The 17,870-nt window shown below is 43.1% G+C and overlaps 1 protein-coding gene across 10 annotated transcripts in view; it reads left to right on the forward strand.

The window, feature by feature from the left end:
- Positions 1 to 17,870, forward strand: part of KIFC3 (kinesin family member C3) — an 80,486-nt gene that overhangs the window by 38,451 nt on the left and 24,165 nt on the right. For 9 of the 10 annotated variants that reach the window (XM_061594371.1, XM_061594376.1, XM_061594366.1 and 6 more), the window contains 3 exons: positions 8,175 to 8,331; positions 15,593 to 15,789; positions 16,720 to 16,785. In XM_061594371.1, coding sequence (XP_061450355.1) covers positions 8,319 to 8,331; positions 15,593 to 15,789; positions 16,720 to 16,785 — 276 coding nt within the window. In that variant the 5' untranslated portion in view covers positions 8,175 to 8,318. Of the gene's footprint in view, positions 1 to 5,403; positions 5,513 to 8,174; positions 8,332 to 15,592; positions 15,790 to 16,719; positions 16,786 to 17,870 lie in introns of all 10 variants that reach the window. The other variant, XM_061594373.1, reaches the window with a different exon arrangement.

The raw sequence follows: 17,870 nt of genomic DNA on the forward strand, positions 1-17,870 counted from the left end.
TCAGACATCACAGAAAGTTGCTAAAAACAGAATATTTAAAAACACCACCATCTCTTTCCCCCCCCAGTGAGTAAAACCTCTGTGCAGCATCATATGAGGATTCCATCTCTAGCATTCCATGTCTCTTCCGTCTCTTCCCCTCCCCTCTTCTCCTCTCCCTACCCAACAACATTAATCAAATGTAAAACATTAACTACCCATCTTTGCCCACAGACCCCACTGCATGAATGAGGTCTGTCAGTGGTACTATTAAGCGCCCACCTGGAGCAAAGAAGAGACGTTGAGGATGAACCTTCTGCCCTTCCCCCCCTCCAATGAACAATAGAGTGATTTTTAAAACTTTAAGCAAATATTCATAGTTACTACTTAAATCTACATTGTTTACCCTTTATCTTCTGGAATTTTACAATTCAAATTGCAATAAAATCAACTGTATTTAAACCAGCCCATATAATTTTCATTGCAGACCTGTCACCAAAAAACAAATTAGACAGATTAAGGAAGTTATCCAGGGAAACAGAGCTACAATAAACTAGAGCCATACAGTTCCTGAAGGCATTTAAGTTTTATCCACAGTGTTGGGACGATCTGTGTCTGTGCCTGAGCTTTGTTTTTAAATAAAATCTGTTGTTAAAGAACAGACAGGATTTGCTCATCAGTGACTGTAGAAAGATGTTTTCTAAGGCTGCTGTTCGTTTATCCATCTTCTGTGTAGACCAGGTCGGTTTAGAAGCCTGACTGAACTTGATGAACTTGAAGGGCTTCAAAAACATAGGTGAAAGACCAAACTTATCTTATGTTCCTAAAAATATAGCAGGGTGTTCATTTTCCTCTGTGTGAGCAAGCACTAGCTCCTGAAATAGCTTCCAGTAAACCCAGACTTGACCTTGTTGTTTAGGAGGAAGTGTAGCCAAAAGTGTTCTGCTGAACTAGATGCTGCCCACTTCTCATTACTAGCTGAATTGCTCCTTTGAGGAGAAGCGGTACCTCAGTTGTAGAAGGTCCCAGATTCAGTCTCTGGCATCCAGAGCCAAGCAAGACTCCTGCTGGAGACTTTGTAGAACCGCTTCACGTTAGAATAGACAATGCTGGTCTACTGGTCAACTCCTCTTAAGTCATCTTGATATGTTTATATGAATGGAACTGCATCATAGATTCATAGAACAGTAGAGTTGGAAGGGTTCTATAAGGCCATTGAGTCCAACCTGCTGCTCAGGTGCAGGAATCCAATTTAAAACATATCCAAGAGGTGCCTGTCCAGCTGCCTCTTGAATGCCTCCAGCACTGGAGAGCTGACCATCTGTCTAGATAATTGGTTCCATTGTTAAACCGCTCTAACAGTTAGGACATTTTTCCTGATGTTCAGTCAAAATCTGGGTTCCTGTAACTTGAGCCCATTATTCCTGTAGTCTGGGATGATCTAGAACAGATCCTGGGCCCCCTTTGTGTGACACCCTTTCAAGTACTTGAAGAGTGCCATTGTATCTCCCTTCAGTCTTCTCTTCTCGAGGCTAAACATGCCCAGTTCTTTCAGTCTCTCCTTGTTGGGCTTTGTTTCCAGTCCCCTGATCATCCTTGTTGCCCTCCTCTGAATCTCTTCCAGTTTGTCTGCATCCTTCTTAAAAGTGTGGTGTTCAGAACAGGACGCAGTGCTCAAGATGAAGCCTAACCAGTGCAGAATAGAGGGGAACCAATACTTCACGCAATTTGGAAACTATACTTCTGTTAATGCAGCCTAAAATGGCATTTGCCTTTCTTGCAGCCACATCACACTGTTGGCTCATATTCAGCTTGTGATCAACAACAATTCCAAAATCCTGGGACCACCACAGTTGCTATAAGCATTCAAGGCAAGGGTATAGTTAATACTCGACAAATAACATTTTTTCTGACTTGCTGATCATGATGGAGTGGGCCTCTAGAGCCGTGGCTTTAGCTACTTTATTTTCCAAGAGCAGCACACGTTTTAAATAAAAAAAATGTTTTTGCATCTCTGAAGACTGGAAGCTAGCTTTTTTTAAAAAAAGATCTTGACATTTCCAATTGGAAGTTGATGGTGGGTGCAAAATGCCCTAGTACCAACTGAAATGTTTCCTTCTGAGCTTCCTATGTGCTTGGCTGGCTCCTCTGTGTGAGAAGGTCCTCCTGGTTTGTGTCCATGAAGTAAACCAAGCTTTAAAATTGCTATTCCCATCATATATTTCTGCAGGAAAGAAAGGAAGAGCAAACCATGGCAACAGCTTTTAACAGAGCCTATTCAATGCATCCCTTTATCTTTAGATCTTTTTTTAAAAAATCAACAGTGTTATTGAACAAACAACATAAAACAGAAATGTCATGTAAATTGTCCAAGAAAAACAAGTCAAATTTATCCTTAGATTTTTTTAAATATCAGCCATACTCTCTCAATTTAACTTGCTGTTCTGCACTTTGGTCACACCCACACCATAAATTTAAAATACTCTTAATACTATGTTAACAGTCATGGCTTCCCCCACAGCATTCCAGGAACTGTAGTAGTTTGTTAAGAGTGCTGGGAATTGTAGCCCTGAGGGATCTCCAGACAACTCTACAATGCTCAGCACCATGAACAAACTACAGTTCCTATGACTTAATTCCTAGTATTAAGAGTGCTTTAAAATGTATGGTGCGGATGTTGCGACCTTTTCTCTTTCCCCAGGGAAACTGCATTTTCTCAGCAATGTAAAACTGCTGTTTGAATGCTAGCAAAATGTGATTTTTTTAAAAAAAACGAAACAATAATTGCATTTATATCCTACCCTTATATGAGGGGTCCAGTAGTGTCACATTCAAGGGACTGAGCAAAAGAGCAATTTAACTTTAACAGTGCTGCAGCATCAGATGCTCCAGGTAATTTCTTGGTCCCAGTGTGACTGTTTCGCTCCCAAAAGTACAACTGTTGATTTCTGTGTGCTGTGTGGATAATGGTTGTGCCAGTATAGCAGGTAGCGCTAGAGTTTCATTTCACTGGGGCAAGCAATGCCAGCCAGTCTTCCCCCTACTTCATCGTGATTTTTTTAAAAAAAAATCTGAGTGCTTAGTAGCTGCTCAGCTCAGTCTTGAAACCAAATCAAATCCAGCAAGATTCCCCTTACTTTGGGTGTGTGTGTGTGTGTGGAGGATTCCTGTCTCTTGCTGGGCTTGGGCTAGCATATATGGAAGCACTGCAGAAACTAGTGGTGATTTTGTTCCATTTGGAAACGCCGAAAGAGTCAGTGGAAACATTGCTTATATTTTTTTCCTGTGCCATTCTGAGTGATGCACTGTGCATTCAGGAAGGAAAAATATACCGCACATAGGAAAAAGGCTGCACGTGTTTTCCCCTAGTCATTGGTAGATTGGGAATGTTTTGATGGTAGCTCAGTTGCCTGCAGATAACAGGGAGAGGAGTTTGCATTCGGGACAGTGACTGAAGAAACTTTCTGACAGGAGAAACATCCAGATAGCAATGAGAGTGTGCCCCAGGCCATATGTTAGCTGATGAAGTGGTACTTCTCTTCATGTAGTGGAGGAATAGGTATTCTCTTCTTTTGTATGAAGCTAGTGTTCTATACCATTACCTGGCCTCTTATCATGATCATCCCCCCCCCAAAAAAAAGTGAAGCAACATAATCTGGCATCCTTGTGTAGCTGCTCACTTCATTGGCATGGGGTTTGGCAGGCAAGGAGGGTATGTTTGTGAAGAGCAACACTGTCAGGCTTGCACCTGCTTTCACCACTTTGTCAGCCCCTACCCGTCAGGATCCCACCTCAGGCCACCACCTGCTAGGATCCCGCCTGTGGCTACCGCCTTGTCACAGTCCCACCTCAGGGTTCTGCTCTCAAAATGGTTCTCTCACCGGCTCTAGCAAAGATCTCTCAAGATCCCACTGCTAGGCAGCACCACCAGACCTTCCTGTAAAACAATATGGCCTTGAGACTGTGCCTTAGTCTCCTCTTGGCTTATTGCTACTTTGTGTCTTGGTACACTTGCAGGCCACAACCCCCCTGTATCTTTGTGCCTATAAAGAATACAGCTCTACAGCTCTGGGTTGATCTGGACCAGCCTTTCCCAACCAGTGTGCCTCCAGATATTGTTGGACCACAATTCCCATCTTTCCTGACCATTGGCAATGCTGGCTGAGACTGATGGGAGTTGTGGTCCAACAACATCTGGAGGCACACTGGTTGGGAAAGGCTGCTCTGGATAGGATACTTGATGTTACACTATCTCTTCACCGCTGCCACCATTGATACTGTTTCCCCACCTTGGTATAAGCCCTGCCTACCCTTCTGGTCTGTGTAACCCAGCCAAGGATCAGGCGTTCTGGTAAACCAAGAAATATTTATTTATATACACAGGGAATAACAAGATTACTTAAAGGTATTGTCAACAAGCGTGTGGTTTCATAAGTTGCGTTACTCTTTATGTTTCTAGCCGTCAATAACCTGCCTCACTACCCGTCTAATTCAAACTAACCCACAACCCACTAATCATCAACCAACCCTCTCAATCAACAGCCCTCCTCTCTGTCATCCTCTCATTTATACCTTCAGACACTCAAACACTCAGCCAATCATAATACAACATTCTCCAGCATTCCAGCCCATGGACTCCCCCCTCTCACTCAGTGTACTTACCATATATACTCTAATAAACCTGCACTTCCCATATTTACAGCATTAGAAATACAGGGGCATCACAAACACCACTTCAGTTAACTGGGCCTGTGTGTCTAGATTGGTGCATCACGTTTTGGGCCTTAGTTTATTGAAGAGGTTGCAAATAATATTTATGGATATGCCTGTCAGCGTGTAACTTAAGAAAGTGGAGTTGCAGCAGGAAAATTGGGGAGGAATGAAAAGCAGTATGGAAACTGAAGTTGGGGCATGTTTCCTGACAATGGAGTTAAGTTGGTTTTCCGTAAGTCAGTCAATCAAGTTATTCTAGTACATTGCATAGATACGCCACCAATTATGCCGCCCGACTCGATCAGCCACACAGGGCCATCTCTCAATCCCGCCAACAAAAACAGCTAGATTGGCGGGAACTAGAGAGAGGGCTTTCTCAGTGGCGGCCCCCACCCTCAAACTCCCTCCCACAAGATCTCCGGCACGCCTCTTCCCTAAATGTCTTCCGAAAAGCCTTAAAGACCTGGCTCTTTCAACAGGCCTTTGGGATTTCCGGGGAGGGCTAAATGCTATTATTAAATGCCTCATGCCCTGTATTCTTATTGCTTTTGCTGTCGCACTGTTCTATTTTGTATTTTGTATTATTGTATTGTGCTTTAATTTTTCACATGTAAGTCGCCTAGAGTGGCCATTGGTCAGATAGGTGACGCATAAATTAAATTTATTATTATTATTATTTATTATAATTATTCTGTATTCCACTTTCCCTAGGCAATAATAGCAAAGGGAGTGATATGATCAACACATCTGGAGTCCCCCTAATCCAGGGGAAAATGGTTCTGGTTCTTAAAAGTGGTGGTAGATTCAAGGCTTTTTCAAAGTGAGCTTTTTCGAGAAAGCTGCAATAACATCTTTATATAGTGTGTATCTTTGTAACTACAGATCTGCTTGCTTGTTGGGTTTCCAGATTGTAGAGGGCAAAGCCAAAGACAATGGACAAAGGCAGTCCTTTCCCCATTATTCATCAGGTGCTTATGCCCACCTGCTGCTCCTTCTATCACCCGAGACAGCCAGTCCCAAGGTGCAATGCTGCACACGGGCCTTACAGAGGAATTTGTAGCTACACAAATTCAGATTGCTCTCATTAGTCAGCAGGCACATCCCTGAACAGCTTAAGGCTCCAAAAGGAAGGGAGTGCTTGCCACAGTGTGTGTGGCAGAATTGGACTGGCCAGTTTGTTCCTGTTGGCTACGATAAAATGGCAAGTTGAGAGAGTTCGTCTCTTCTGTAAAGGCTTCTTTTTTCTCTTCTCTCTCCCCCCCCCCCCGGGTTGCATCTAGTGTTAGTCCTATTCTGAGTAGATCCTTTGAAAATAACAGACATAATTAACTTAGGTCCATTCATTTCAATTGTTGTTATGTGCCTTCAAGTCGATTATGACTTATGGCAGCCCTATGAATCAGCAATCTCCAATAGCATCTGTTATAAACCACCCTGTTCATTTAATTTCAATACAACCCTTTATTTTTATTTTCCATTAATCAAATAAAACTCCAGACCTAAGAAAGGACCTGACAACTGTAGTGCCGTGACACCTGAACTAACAATATATTGTTTCTTCTTGTGAATTTAATATAGAAGAAAGCAATCAGTATTGTCATATTTGTCAGGCAGAGGAAGACATAAGGCATCATCAACAACTTTAATTGATGATAATTTCCCCAGGCACTTGAATCATTTTTCCAAATGGACAATGGACAATATAAAAACTGACAAATCACCGGGCCCGGATGGCATCCACCCTAGAGTTCTCAAAGAACTCAAAGGTGAAATTGCTGATCTGCTAACTAAAATATGTAACTTGTCCCTCGGGTCCTCCTCCGTGCCTGAGGACTGGAAAGTGGCAAATGTAACGCCAATCTTCAAAAAGGGATCCAGAGGGGATCCCGGAAATTACAGGCCAGTTAGCTTAACTTCTGTCCCTGGAAAACTGGTAGAAAGTATTATTAAAGCTAGATTAACCAAGCACATAGAAGAACAAGCCTTGCTGAAGCAGAGCCAGCATGGCTTCTGCAAGGGAAAGTCCTGTCTCAGTAACCTATTAGAATTCTTTGAGAGTGTCAACAAGCATATAGACAGAGGTGATCCAGTGGACATAGTGTACTTAGACTTTCAAAAAGCGTTTGACAAGGTACCTCACCAAAGGCTTCTGAGGAAGCTTAGCAGTCATGGAATAAGAGGAGAGGTCCTCTTGTGGATAAGGAATTGGTTAAGAAGCAGAAAGCAGAGAGTAGGAATCAACGGACAGTTCTCCCAATGGAGGGCTGTAGAAAGTGGAGTCCCTCAAGGATCGGTATTGGGACCTGTACTTTTCAACTTGTTCATTAATGACCTAGAATTAGGAGTGAGCAGTGAAGTGGCCAAGTTTGCTGACGACACGAAATTGTTCAGGGTTGTTAAAACAAAAAGGGATTGCGAAGAGCTCCAAAAAGACCTCTCCAAACTGAGTGAATGGGCGGAAAAATGGCAAATGCAATTCAATATAAACAAGTGTAAAATTATGCATATTGGAGCAAAAAATCTTAATTTCACATATACGCTCATGGGGTCTGAACTGGCGGAGACCGACCAGGAGAGAGACCTCGGGGTTGTAGTGGACAGCACAATGAAAATGTCGACCCAGTGTGCGGCAGCTGTGAAAAAGGCAAATTCCATGCTAGCGATCATTAGGAAAGGTATTGAAAATAAAACAGCCGATATCATAATGCCGTTGTATAAATCTATGGTGCGGCCGCATTTGGAATACTGTGTACAGTTCTGGTCGCCTCATCTCAAAAAGGATATTATAGAGTTGGAAAAGGTTCAGAAGAGGGCAACCAGAATGATCAAGGGGATGGAGCGACTCCCTTACGAGGAAAGGTTGCAGCATTTGGGGCTTTTTAGTTTAGAGAAAAGGCGGGTCAGAGAAGACATGATAGAAGTGTATAAAATTATGCATGGCATTGAGAAAGTGGATAGAGAAAAGTTCTTCTCCCTCTCTCATAATACTAGAACTTGTGGACATTCAAAGAAGCTGAATGTTGGAAGATTCAGGACAGACAAAAGGAAGTACTTCTTTACTCAGCGCATAGTTAAACTATGGAATTTGCTCCCACAAGATGCAGTAATGGCCACCAGCTTGGATGGCTTTAAAAGAAGATTAGACAAATTCATGGAGGACAGGGCTATCAATGGCTACTAGCCATGATGGCTGTGCTCTGCCACCCTAGTCAGAGGCAGCATGCTTCTGAAAACCAGTTGCCGGAAGCCTCAGGAGGGGAGAGTGTTCTTGCACTCGGGTCCTGCTTGCGGGCTTCCCCCAGGCACCTGGTTGGCCACTGTGAGAACAGGATGCTGGACTAGATGGGCCACTGGCCTGATCCAGCAGGCTCTTCTTATGTTCTTATGTTCTTATGTTTAAATTGTTCCTTATTGGTTTGGGAGTGTCCTAATACTGTTGGTCTTATTAGTATGCCATAGAAAGATTTCTATCTTGCCAACAGGCTCTACAAGCGGAGGTGTGCAAGGCTGGCTGTCAGCTGAAGATCAAAGGAAGGTTTGGCATAATCATCAAGCTGGGCACAAAACCGAGGCTGGCAGCTGCTTGCAGCTGCGACATCCTGGAGCAAGAAGCTGACAACACACATATGGAGAACTCAGGTACAGCAAGTGCACAAAACCTGCACCCATCTCAGTGTTGAGAGGTCCCTGGTTTGGGTAGCATAAGAAAGCCATTAAAGCATAGTGACTAGAGTGCTGGATTTGGGCTGGGGAGGCCCAGGGTCAGATCCCTGTGTGACCATGAAGCTCACTTCGGACTGTTGGGCAAGTCAGGATCTTTCAGCCTAACCTCCCTGACAGAATAGAATGGGATAGCTGCCACATGTGCTACCCAAGCTCCGGGAGGGAGGGAGGGTGGATCTCAATGTGTTAGCTAAATAAGTATGTCTGGTATTTAACTTGTACTCACTTTTTGACTGGAGTCCCTAAATCAGCAGTCATAAAAAACGACAATTGCTTTAAAAATTAAAACCATGGAAAAAATGGATCCATGAGGAAAGATATTGGAAACAGAATTTTAAAATAGTTAACTGAGAAAGCAAAACACAGAAACCAAGATAAAAGTGCAAGGCTATGATGGTGTCTGCCTGCCTGCCTCATGGTTCTGCCCTGCAGGGCAGTTGTTCTTATGTGGCTCCTCTGTTTGGGGGGATGTTTGTGTGGAAGAGGACAATCTAGCTGAACCAAGATGGGCTGATGTGTAGTGATGTCTGTGCCTGCGTGCCTCTCTCTCTCCTCCCTCGCTGATCATTTAAAAAACCTGCTGCTGATGGGATAGGATGCAAGCAAGGGGATGTCTTCATGCTGCTTTTAATGCTGACTTACTGCAGCATTAGCCTTTAGTGTCGAGTTGACGCAATCTGTTCCTCCCTGTGCTGTGAATCCTCATTGGTACTCCCCCCCCCCCCGAGCTTTTGCTTTTATGTTCATTTGATGAGTGATTATTGTGTTGATTAGGAGGCAAGAGGCTGGGAGGCTATTTAGCAAGAAGGTTCCACCACCCTTTTGCAGGAACAATATGCTTGGTCCTAAGAGTATTGCTTGCACCTCTTTTTCCTGGCCTTTGACACATGAGGCGTATAGTTTTAGGAGCCACCGTGTTTTGTTATTCCGGTTATTTTTAATTGTTTTTTTAAGGTTGTTGTAACCTACCCTGGGACCTCTGGGTGGGCAGTTGCTGCTGCTGCTGCTATTAATAGTCGTAGTCGTCGTAGTGACAACAATAACAAAAATATCAATCCAGACAAAGGCAGTAGGAATGCTAATACCACTATTGTTAATGTCTTTGAATTTTGGAAATAGGTGTTTTGCAGCAGCATAATTGGCTGTAATAATACTTTAAGATACTACATTAAAATGTATTCCTCTTATAATTCTGAAAGAGGGACTATTTGAATGAGAGTTGGGTTAGTTTTTTAAATCCCCAAGCTTCCACATTTTCCTAAGTAAAATATTTGGGGCAACAGAGAAACTAGCTTTTTTCACCCTGCCTCATCCGGGCCTTCACAAACTAGGAGGCAATTGCCCCCCATGAGTTCTGTTGAAGTTCAGTGTACTGCACTTGATATGCAGCTGTTTGCTCTTCAGAAAAGCCCAAGTGCAAAATGCAAAGTACATTCCATGTGAAGTTTGCAATGGAAACTTGAATGCCTAACAATGTCACCATTTGCTATCTTAAAAAAAAATCTAGCTTTTGTGAGTTCAACAAGCAGTTTGCCCTTTGCTGGAGGGATTCAAGATATGGTGTGTGTGTGTGTGTGTGTGTGTGTGTGTGTGTGTGTGTGTGTGTGTGTGTACACACTTTGAGTCCCTTCTCTCAGTTCAAGTAATAGGAAGGGAGGTGCCTTATACAGAGCTGGATTATTAGCTCAATATTGTCTATGCTGGTTGGCAGTGCCTCACCAGGATTTCAGGCGGGGACATTCCCAGCCCTACCTGGAGATGCTGGGGATTGAACCTGGGACCTTCTGCATCCAAGGCAGCACTAACCTTGTTCACACATCATGACAAACCTAAAGCTGTGGCTTGCTGTGCATGAGCAAACTGCTCCCCCTTCACTCTGCTTTGCCCTGCTCCTCTCAGCTTGCACTGGGAGGAAAGAAACCGTGGTCTCTGGGATAACATTTTGTTTGAGCCAGGAATTGCGGCTTGTTTTGCTTCCAAGAAACTATGGTCTGTAGCCCAAGGTTAGTTCTTGGCTTACTGATTGATTTCTTGGAGTGAAACCAGCCAGAATCCCTGGTTTGGATGTAATGCTAAACCAGGGATTGTAGCTTGTTTCCCCCTAGCCCAAACAGGGAAGAGCAAAACAGCTCATCTTGGTGCGTTAATAGTCAACCATTAACCATGGTTTACCAAGACGTGTGAATTAGGTCATTGTCTCCCTCCGCCTATTTCATTCCCATTTCTGCTCTTCATTTTGCGGTTGATGCTGAGCTTGTGGCTTATTGGCTTTTATCCAAAAGGAGGAAGCCATGCAAGGAGAGTTACAGTTTGGTTCCTGTGACTTCCTTTCTCCAGTTTTCAGAGTCTAATTGTCTAAGCTTGCTCAGGCATATCAGAATGAGGAGGTGCTCCCTAGTTTGTTCTGGTTTGGAGGTTGCATTGAGTCACATTTCTATCTTTTCTGATGCCTGAAATGCTTCAGTGAAAGAGTATGAGAGAGTAGTATGCACAGAAGAGACTATTAAAAGAAGATGGAAACAGGACGATGACTAGGAGAGGAGGGAACTGCTACAAGTAGAAATAGTGAGAGGGGAAGGGGATGAGGGAGTAAGCCAATAAGCAAACAGTAGAAGGCAGATCAGTGCACACATTCTTTACAAGCACAAATGGAGCGCAGTGCAGAAGATTATCCCGTGGAACTGGACGGTGTCTTCAGATCTCATTTGCCATACCTGAGGTCTTTGATGGGGACTACTTGCCTTTCCTCTTATTAGATGGCCTCCGTTTGAGAGACAGGCAGCAGAATAATAATTAAAATGCCAAATGTGGGCATGAGAGGTCTTAATTCAAATCCCCAACTATTATACATGTTGCTTTCTGAGTGACTTTGGACCAGCTGCTTTCTCTCACTGTAGCCTGTAGGATGGCTGTGAGGGGAAAGGCAGAGTAGAAATGGAAAAGTAGAATAAATTGTGTATAAGCATCCAAAAGAGTTTGTTGGATGAGCAACTGGAAATATTGAAATAGTTCCTACTTCTGCAGACATTGGCCTAAAAATCTTATGGCAAAAGACAAAGGTTTTAACAAGGAAGCTACACCTGCTGCTTGATATTTGCCACACAGTGTGACTGGAGTGCTCACCTTTCCCCTTTCAATAAAAGGAGTTAGGTACATGACATACAGTTGGTTTATGCGGAATGGTGACCAACAGGATTTTGACCTTCATGCTTTTTTACACAAAGGTCAGAACCCAAAATTCTCCTCCATCCCTAGACATAATGGGTGACGTCCAATGCTGGGTCCTACTCAGAGTAGACCCATTAAAGTAATAGACACTACTAATACTAGAACTCGTGGACATTCAAAGAAGCTGAATGTTGGAAGATTCAGGACAGACAAAAGGAAATACTTCTTTACTCAGCGCATAGTTAAACTATGGAATTTGCTCCCACAAGATGGCAGTAATGCCACCAGCTTGGATGACTTTAAAAGAAGATTAGACAAATTCATGGAGGACAGGGCTATCAATGGCTACTAGCCATGATGGCTGTGCTCTGCCACCCTAGTCAGAGGCAGCATGCTTCTGAAAACCAGTTGCTGGAAGCCTCAGGAGGGGAGAGTGTTCTTGCACTCGGGTCCTGCTTGTGGGCTTCCCCCAGGCACCTGGCTGGCCACTGTGAGAACAGGATGCTGGACTAGATGGGCCACTGGCCTGATCCAGCAGGCTCTTCTTATGTTCTTATGTTTAACTTAGGTTTGTGAATTTCATTTGGTCTACTCTGAGTAGGACATTGTTCAATACAGCCCTACATTTTTATCTACAGGGGTCTGAAATGGGCTTTAGAGTTATCTCAGTGTTAATTCAGGATGGTACAACATGCATCTGTTTCCTCCCAGATATTTGTTCTGCCCCCAAGGTTTTCCTCAGGTGCACCTTGTAGACTCAACATACTTTGTTTGGGAAACCATGAGGAAGTGTGTGGGAAGCTCTGTGTACATCATCTGCATGGGCCATGTGCTGGGAAAGCAACTTAGAGTAACGTTTAATTTGCTATGATGACTGTTTTGACTGTTTTTTTTAATTGCCATGACTTTATCTTGATCTTTGACTACATGTTAACTGCATTATTATTAATATTTATTATTAATAATATTATTTTCACATGTCTTATGGCAATTTACAATCATAGGATAAGAACAACCAAACAGGTTTTAAAACAATACCAATAAAACATCCAAGGCAGACCCTAAAAAACCCCTCACTGCATCCATGCATCTGGAAAAGCATGTTGAAACAAAAATGTCTTCAGTTGTTTCCAGAAACTACAAATAGTGTATGCTTGTGGTATCTCAGCAGGGATGCTGTTCCACAGAACAGGGCAGCCGCACTGACAGCCTGTTCAGAGTAGGGTTTTAATATTGTAAGGGCTTCAAGGAGAGACTCTCCTGCAGAATGCAGTGACCTACTAGGTATGTAGCAATCTCTCAAGTAAGCTGCCTTATACTGAATCAGATCCATGGATCTACCTAGCTCAGTATTATCCAGCAGACTGGCAGTGACTCTCCATGGTTTCATACAGGGATCTTTCCTAGCCATTTAAGATTGGATGTGATGGTTGTTAATGACGGGCCTACAAATGTATTGCATGCTTTACAGAGGTAAAGGCCTTGCCCTTGACTGCTTATTTTTTAATTATAGAGGCGTATAAAAGTACATATTGACAGAGAACAGTCATACATAATTATGTGATTAAATCAACAAAAATAATTACAAATTAGTAATCTGAGCACTCCATAATAGTTTAATATCCATTCGTATGAATGTTCCACTTCTGTTTCTTTTCCAGTAAAAGAAAAGATGATTACTTTCAGCATTTTGTTACTTATATGTGTGTGTGTCCACCTTGGCAGTATTTTATATAGAAAGGCAGGTTAGAAATGTCAGAAATAAATATATACAAGTGGGACCTGTGCCCAAACATTGCAGTGTACCCTCAGCACTTGTTTAGTGTTTATTGTGAACCCAGAAGTTCCCCCTCCAGGCAATGAGATGAGTTGCTCTGCTGTTTTTTTCTAACCTACTGGGAGGAAGGGTGGGATGTAAATCAAATAATAAATAAAGTACTTTCGTAATATTCTGAAGCTCACAGGGCTGGTTGTTGTTGTTTAAAATCTTTTAATTTGCATACCTCTAGATGTAGAAGTAAATGCCATTTTTGGATTGCCCTGTTTTGCCTACAAAGTGATAGGCACTTGACCATCCAAATTTGCTCCTTGAAAGAAGTATGATGGTATGTGTTAGTGAGTTGGGACTGAATGACATTTTGACTGGCTGCATTGAGACAAAATGTTGAATTTAAAAACAGAAAACAAAAATTCAACTTCCCCAGCATAAAGATTTAGAGTTGTAAAAAAATCACCTGTCTCTGCTTGTCATGCAGCTGTTAAAGGCTTGGCACCTCTCCCAGGAAACAAAGGAACAGCCTTGTGTGTGCATGCCCACACACACACACACACACTCCAAAGTTGATTTTTCTCCTCTTGCAACAGTACTGCCAATAGAAACTTGGGAGTGGAAGAGTGCTATGCGTGTGTCACTTCAAACAGTCAAGGACAAGTTTGAGGCTTTCTTTTTTTCGCCATTGTCTACCAAGTTACAAGAGGAGGCTGACCCAAATCTTTCATCTTCAACCTTGCCCTTGTTATGGCTGCAGGTGTAATGGAGGAGGTTATATAAGGCAGACTAAGGAAATAACCCATAACATGTAAGGCCAGCTGCCCAGTACAGCTGGTTTTTGCCCTCTGGCACCTGTTGTTGTGGTTCTTGGAGCTGATCCCCCTTCTGGAGTAGCATTGCTGTCCTGTAGTGGGTTAAAGGAGCTCTTTCCAGAGTCATGATCCTGGCCAAACAACTAGTAGTATCTGGGCTGGGTAGCAACAGAGGCTTTGAAGTCATTTTTACCTGCAGTATCAACTTACTTTGAACAGCTGGTGTCAATTATAGGTGGTCCACTGATGCTACTTTAAGTGCCTTAGATATCTGTTCATTGCCATTGGCTATCAAGTTTTCATATACAGTTGGACCCTTTTTATTCTCCATTCTCTGCTCCTTTCACAAACTAGCTATGGTGAGGGAGGTATTATTTATTTCCGGTTGCCCCCTAGCACATCTTAGTTTTTTTCTTCACAAAATCATGGGTTCTGTCTGTATGTTCTTTCTTGCTTATGGTGACAGGAATTCAGACTGCTGTGGGTGAAGAGCTTCTCCATTTGGGGCACAGAGGCAGCAGCATGGTATTTATCTACTCTCCATGCTTGTGTGATCGTTTGCATCCCACTTGCCAAACTCCTTCACGGAGTTTTGGGCAACAGTAAGTGGTGATGTGGCTTTTCTGTCTTACTTTGCCATCTTTCTGAGATATGTACATTGCTGTGCTTGGAAAGGCGCTTCTCTGTGCGTTCTGTAAGATCAGAGTCCCTTATTTCCTTGTACAAATAAATAATGCATTCTTAAAATGTGGAACAACCCAGACTTCACTCAAACATACAGTACTTATTTTTGTAGGTAAAAACTGAAGGTAGCCATGCTGGTCTAGTGAAACAATTCCAAAACGGTAACAGTAGTGGATCAACTTTTGTTCAATCCAGATAAAATGTCACAAAGCGGTAAGCAAGCTTTTGAGTTCTCCAGAACTCTTCTTGGTCAATAGAAAGTTCAGGAGTTTAGGCTACAATCCTAACCTTCCTTATCTAGGAATAAGCTCTTAGTAGGGCTTCCTTTTGAGTAGACATACATAGGGTTAGCTCCTACCAGGTGAAAAGCAGCTTTCAAGTTGCACCACAGGCTGCTGGGACAGAGAAGAAAGAACAATTCGCCTTTTGAAAATATAAATGCCAACTGTAATTCAGATCCACCTCTTGGCAGCCGCTGACGGCAAGGTAATTTTTCTTTGACTTCAGCATCACAGCATTCCTTGCTTGGACACACACACACCAGGAATCCTTCCTGTAGTAGAGCTTGACTGGTGCATTTCATCTTGCATCAAAAGACCTTGTTTTGTAGTCTGTGGTCTTCACGGCCATTCATGGTGTAGCACTGCCATTTCATCACACGCTGCTCTTCCCCTCATCACATCCACAGGCATGCCTGCCTGACATCTTGTCTGCTTGATCTTAATTTCCTGCTTTGTTGCAGGGGGGAGATTCTTCAGTGGGCAACGGCCCAGCTTGCCAGGGGCACGTCAGCTTCCTATGGTTCAGAAGTTGGTGGACTCTCTGGCCCAGCTGCAAGAGGAAAAGTTGCAGCTGCAGCAAGAGTTGCTGTTGCTCCAGGAAAAACTTTCTGTGCAAGAGAACAGCCAACTCAGTCAGGCTGTACAGCTGCAGAACCAGGTATTTTGGCAGTCAGCCTCCTTGTAATGGAACATTTGTCTCTGCTAGCATTTTTTTAGAAACAGCTTGTAGAATCTTTGCTTCATCCTGGATGACATTCCAGAGTAGTGGTCCTCATCCAGATTTTGTCACAGGAAACTCAGTGCATCATTATAGACCTCCCCCCCCCATCATTACTAAATGCCTGGAGAGACCATGGTGTGTACTTGCGATTCTTTAGTCCCCACAAGCATTACTGTGTATGTGCATTGTACTTTCTGGAGTCTCCATAGCCTAGTGAGGCTGTTTTAGAGGTATTCCCAGTCTTTAAGGATTCTGTTACCATCCAGAATAAATTGATGCCATTCAGAAATTTGTCTACCTCATAGCTCTAGAACAAGAATAAAAATGATGGATTCCCCCCCATACCATTAAAAGGTAAACACCGAAACAGACCAGAATCACACCTCATTATGATTAAATTATGATCCAAGAGCCAGGAATGCTTTTGCCTGGTGCCTAAAAGCTGACAGCATTGGCACCAGGTGAGCTTCCCTGGGAAGAGCATTCTGCAGTTGGGTAACCACCTCTGAGAAGCTCTTTTGTACTTGTGTTTCAAAAAAGGTCTTGCCTTCGCTGTTTTAATGTGATTTTAAATAAACTCCTGTGTCTGCTCTCTGTCTGTTTGCCTCTTTTAGTGTGAGTTTTAAGCTGCACTGCAAATAGTTTTGTTCTGTCTCTACAGAAAAGACATTGTTGTATTTATTTTTAATTGTTCTATTTTGTATTTTTAAATGTGGTAGAATGTTTGTTTTTATTTTGTAAGCCACCTAGAGAATTTTATTGATCATCAGTCTTATATATTTAATAAAATAAGCTCTCAAACACATCTCCATTTGTCTTCTAATGTAGAAATGATGTCTATTTAAATCTATTTTTCTGTGTTGACAGACAGAAAGTCTGAAGGACAAACTCCTGGTGCAAGCACAGGAAATGAACAGGCTCCATTCTGTGTTGGTGAGCTGCATATGCTTTGCTTTACTAACATCATCTTACTTCCACAAGAAATTATTATTAACCACCCACCCTTCACCAGCAGGTCCCAGGGCAGGTTACAACAGATTAAAATTCAGTGTTAAAAAACAGTTAAAACAGATTACTGTCATAGGAATAGGCTGGGTCCTGAAAACATGCACTTCAAGTGTTGAAGGCCAAAAACTGCAGTGACGATGCAGCTACATGGGGAGGAAATTATACAACTTATGGGTTGCCACAGAGAATGCCCTCTCTTGGGCCACCATTCCCTGCACAGTGGGACTATCGAGAAGGTCCCCCTCTGCTGATCTTAACACCAGAAAGGGTCTGTAGGGAAGGAGGCGGTCTCTCAGATATTTGTGGCCTAAGTTGTGTAGGGCTTTAAATAGTAGCATGAGCACCTTACATTGGGTCCACAAATGAACTTTTTCATTTCTGATGCAACTGTTTTCAAACAGTTCTAAAAGCAACACCAGCCAGTAATCTGGTTGCTGCATTTTGGACCAGTTGAAGTTTCCCAAGTTGTCTTCAAGGGCAGTCCTACATAGAGTGCATTGCAATAATCCAGTCTGGAATTACCAGAGCATGGAGCACCATGACCAAGCCGTTTGTGTCCAGAAGGGCAACAGATGGTGATCCAGCCGTAGCTGGAAATGGGCACTCCTAGCCACTGAGGCCACCTAAACCTCAATGACAACGTTGGATCCAAGGGTCCCCCCGGCTATGAACCTGCTCCTTCCAGGGGAATGCAACCCCATCCAGAATAGGCTCTCTTCCTACCTCCTGGACTCAGGAACTTGGAACACATAACAGCTCAGTATTTTCAGAATTCTGTTACAGTTTGCTTGCCTGCATCCAGCCCATCACTGCCTCCAAACAATTGTCTAACACTTCAACCACCTCTCTTGATTTAGATGGAACAGAGAGGTAGAGCTGGGTGTCATCCACGTATTGGTGCCACTTCACTCCAAAAGTACAGCAGCTTCATGTAGATGTTTAATAGCATGGGGAGGCAGGATGGAACTCTGCGGAACACATCAGGAAAGCTCCCATTGCATCAAACAGTA

The sequence above is a fragment of the Rhineura floridana genome, chromosome 13, assembly GCF_030035675.1.
Source record: "Rhineura floridana isolate rRhiFlo1 chromosome 13, rRhiFlo1.hap2, whole genome shotgun sequence".
NCBI lineage: Eukaryota > Metazoa > Chordata > Lepidosauria > Squamata > Rhineuridae > Rhineura > Rhineura floridana.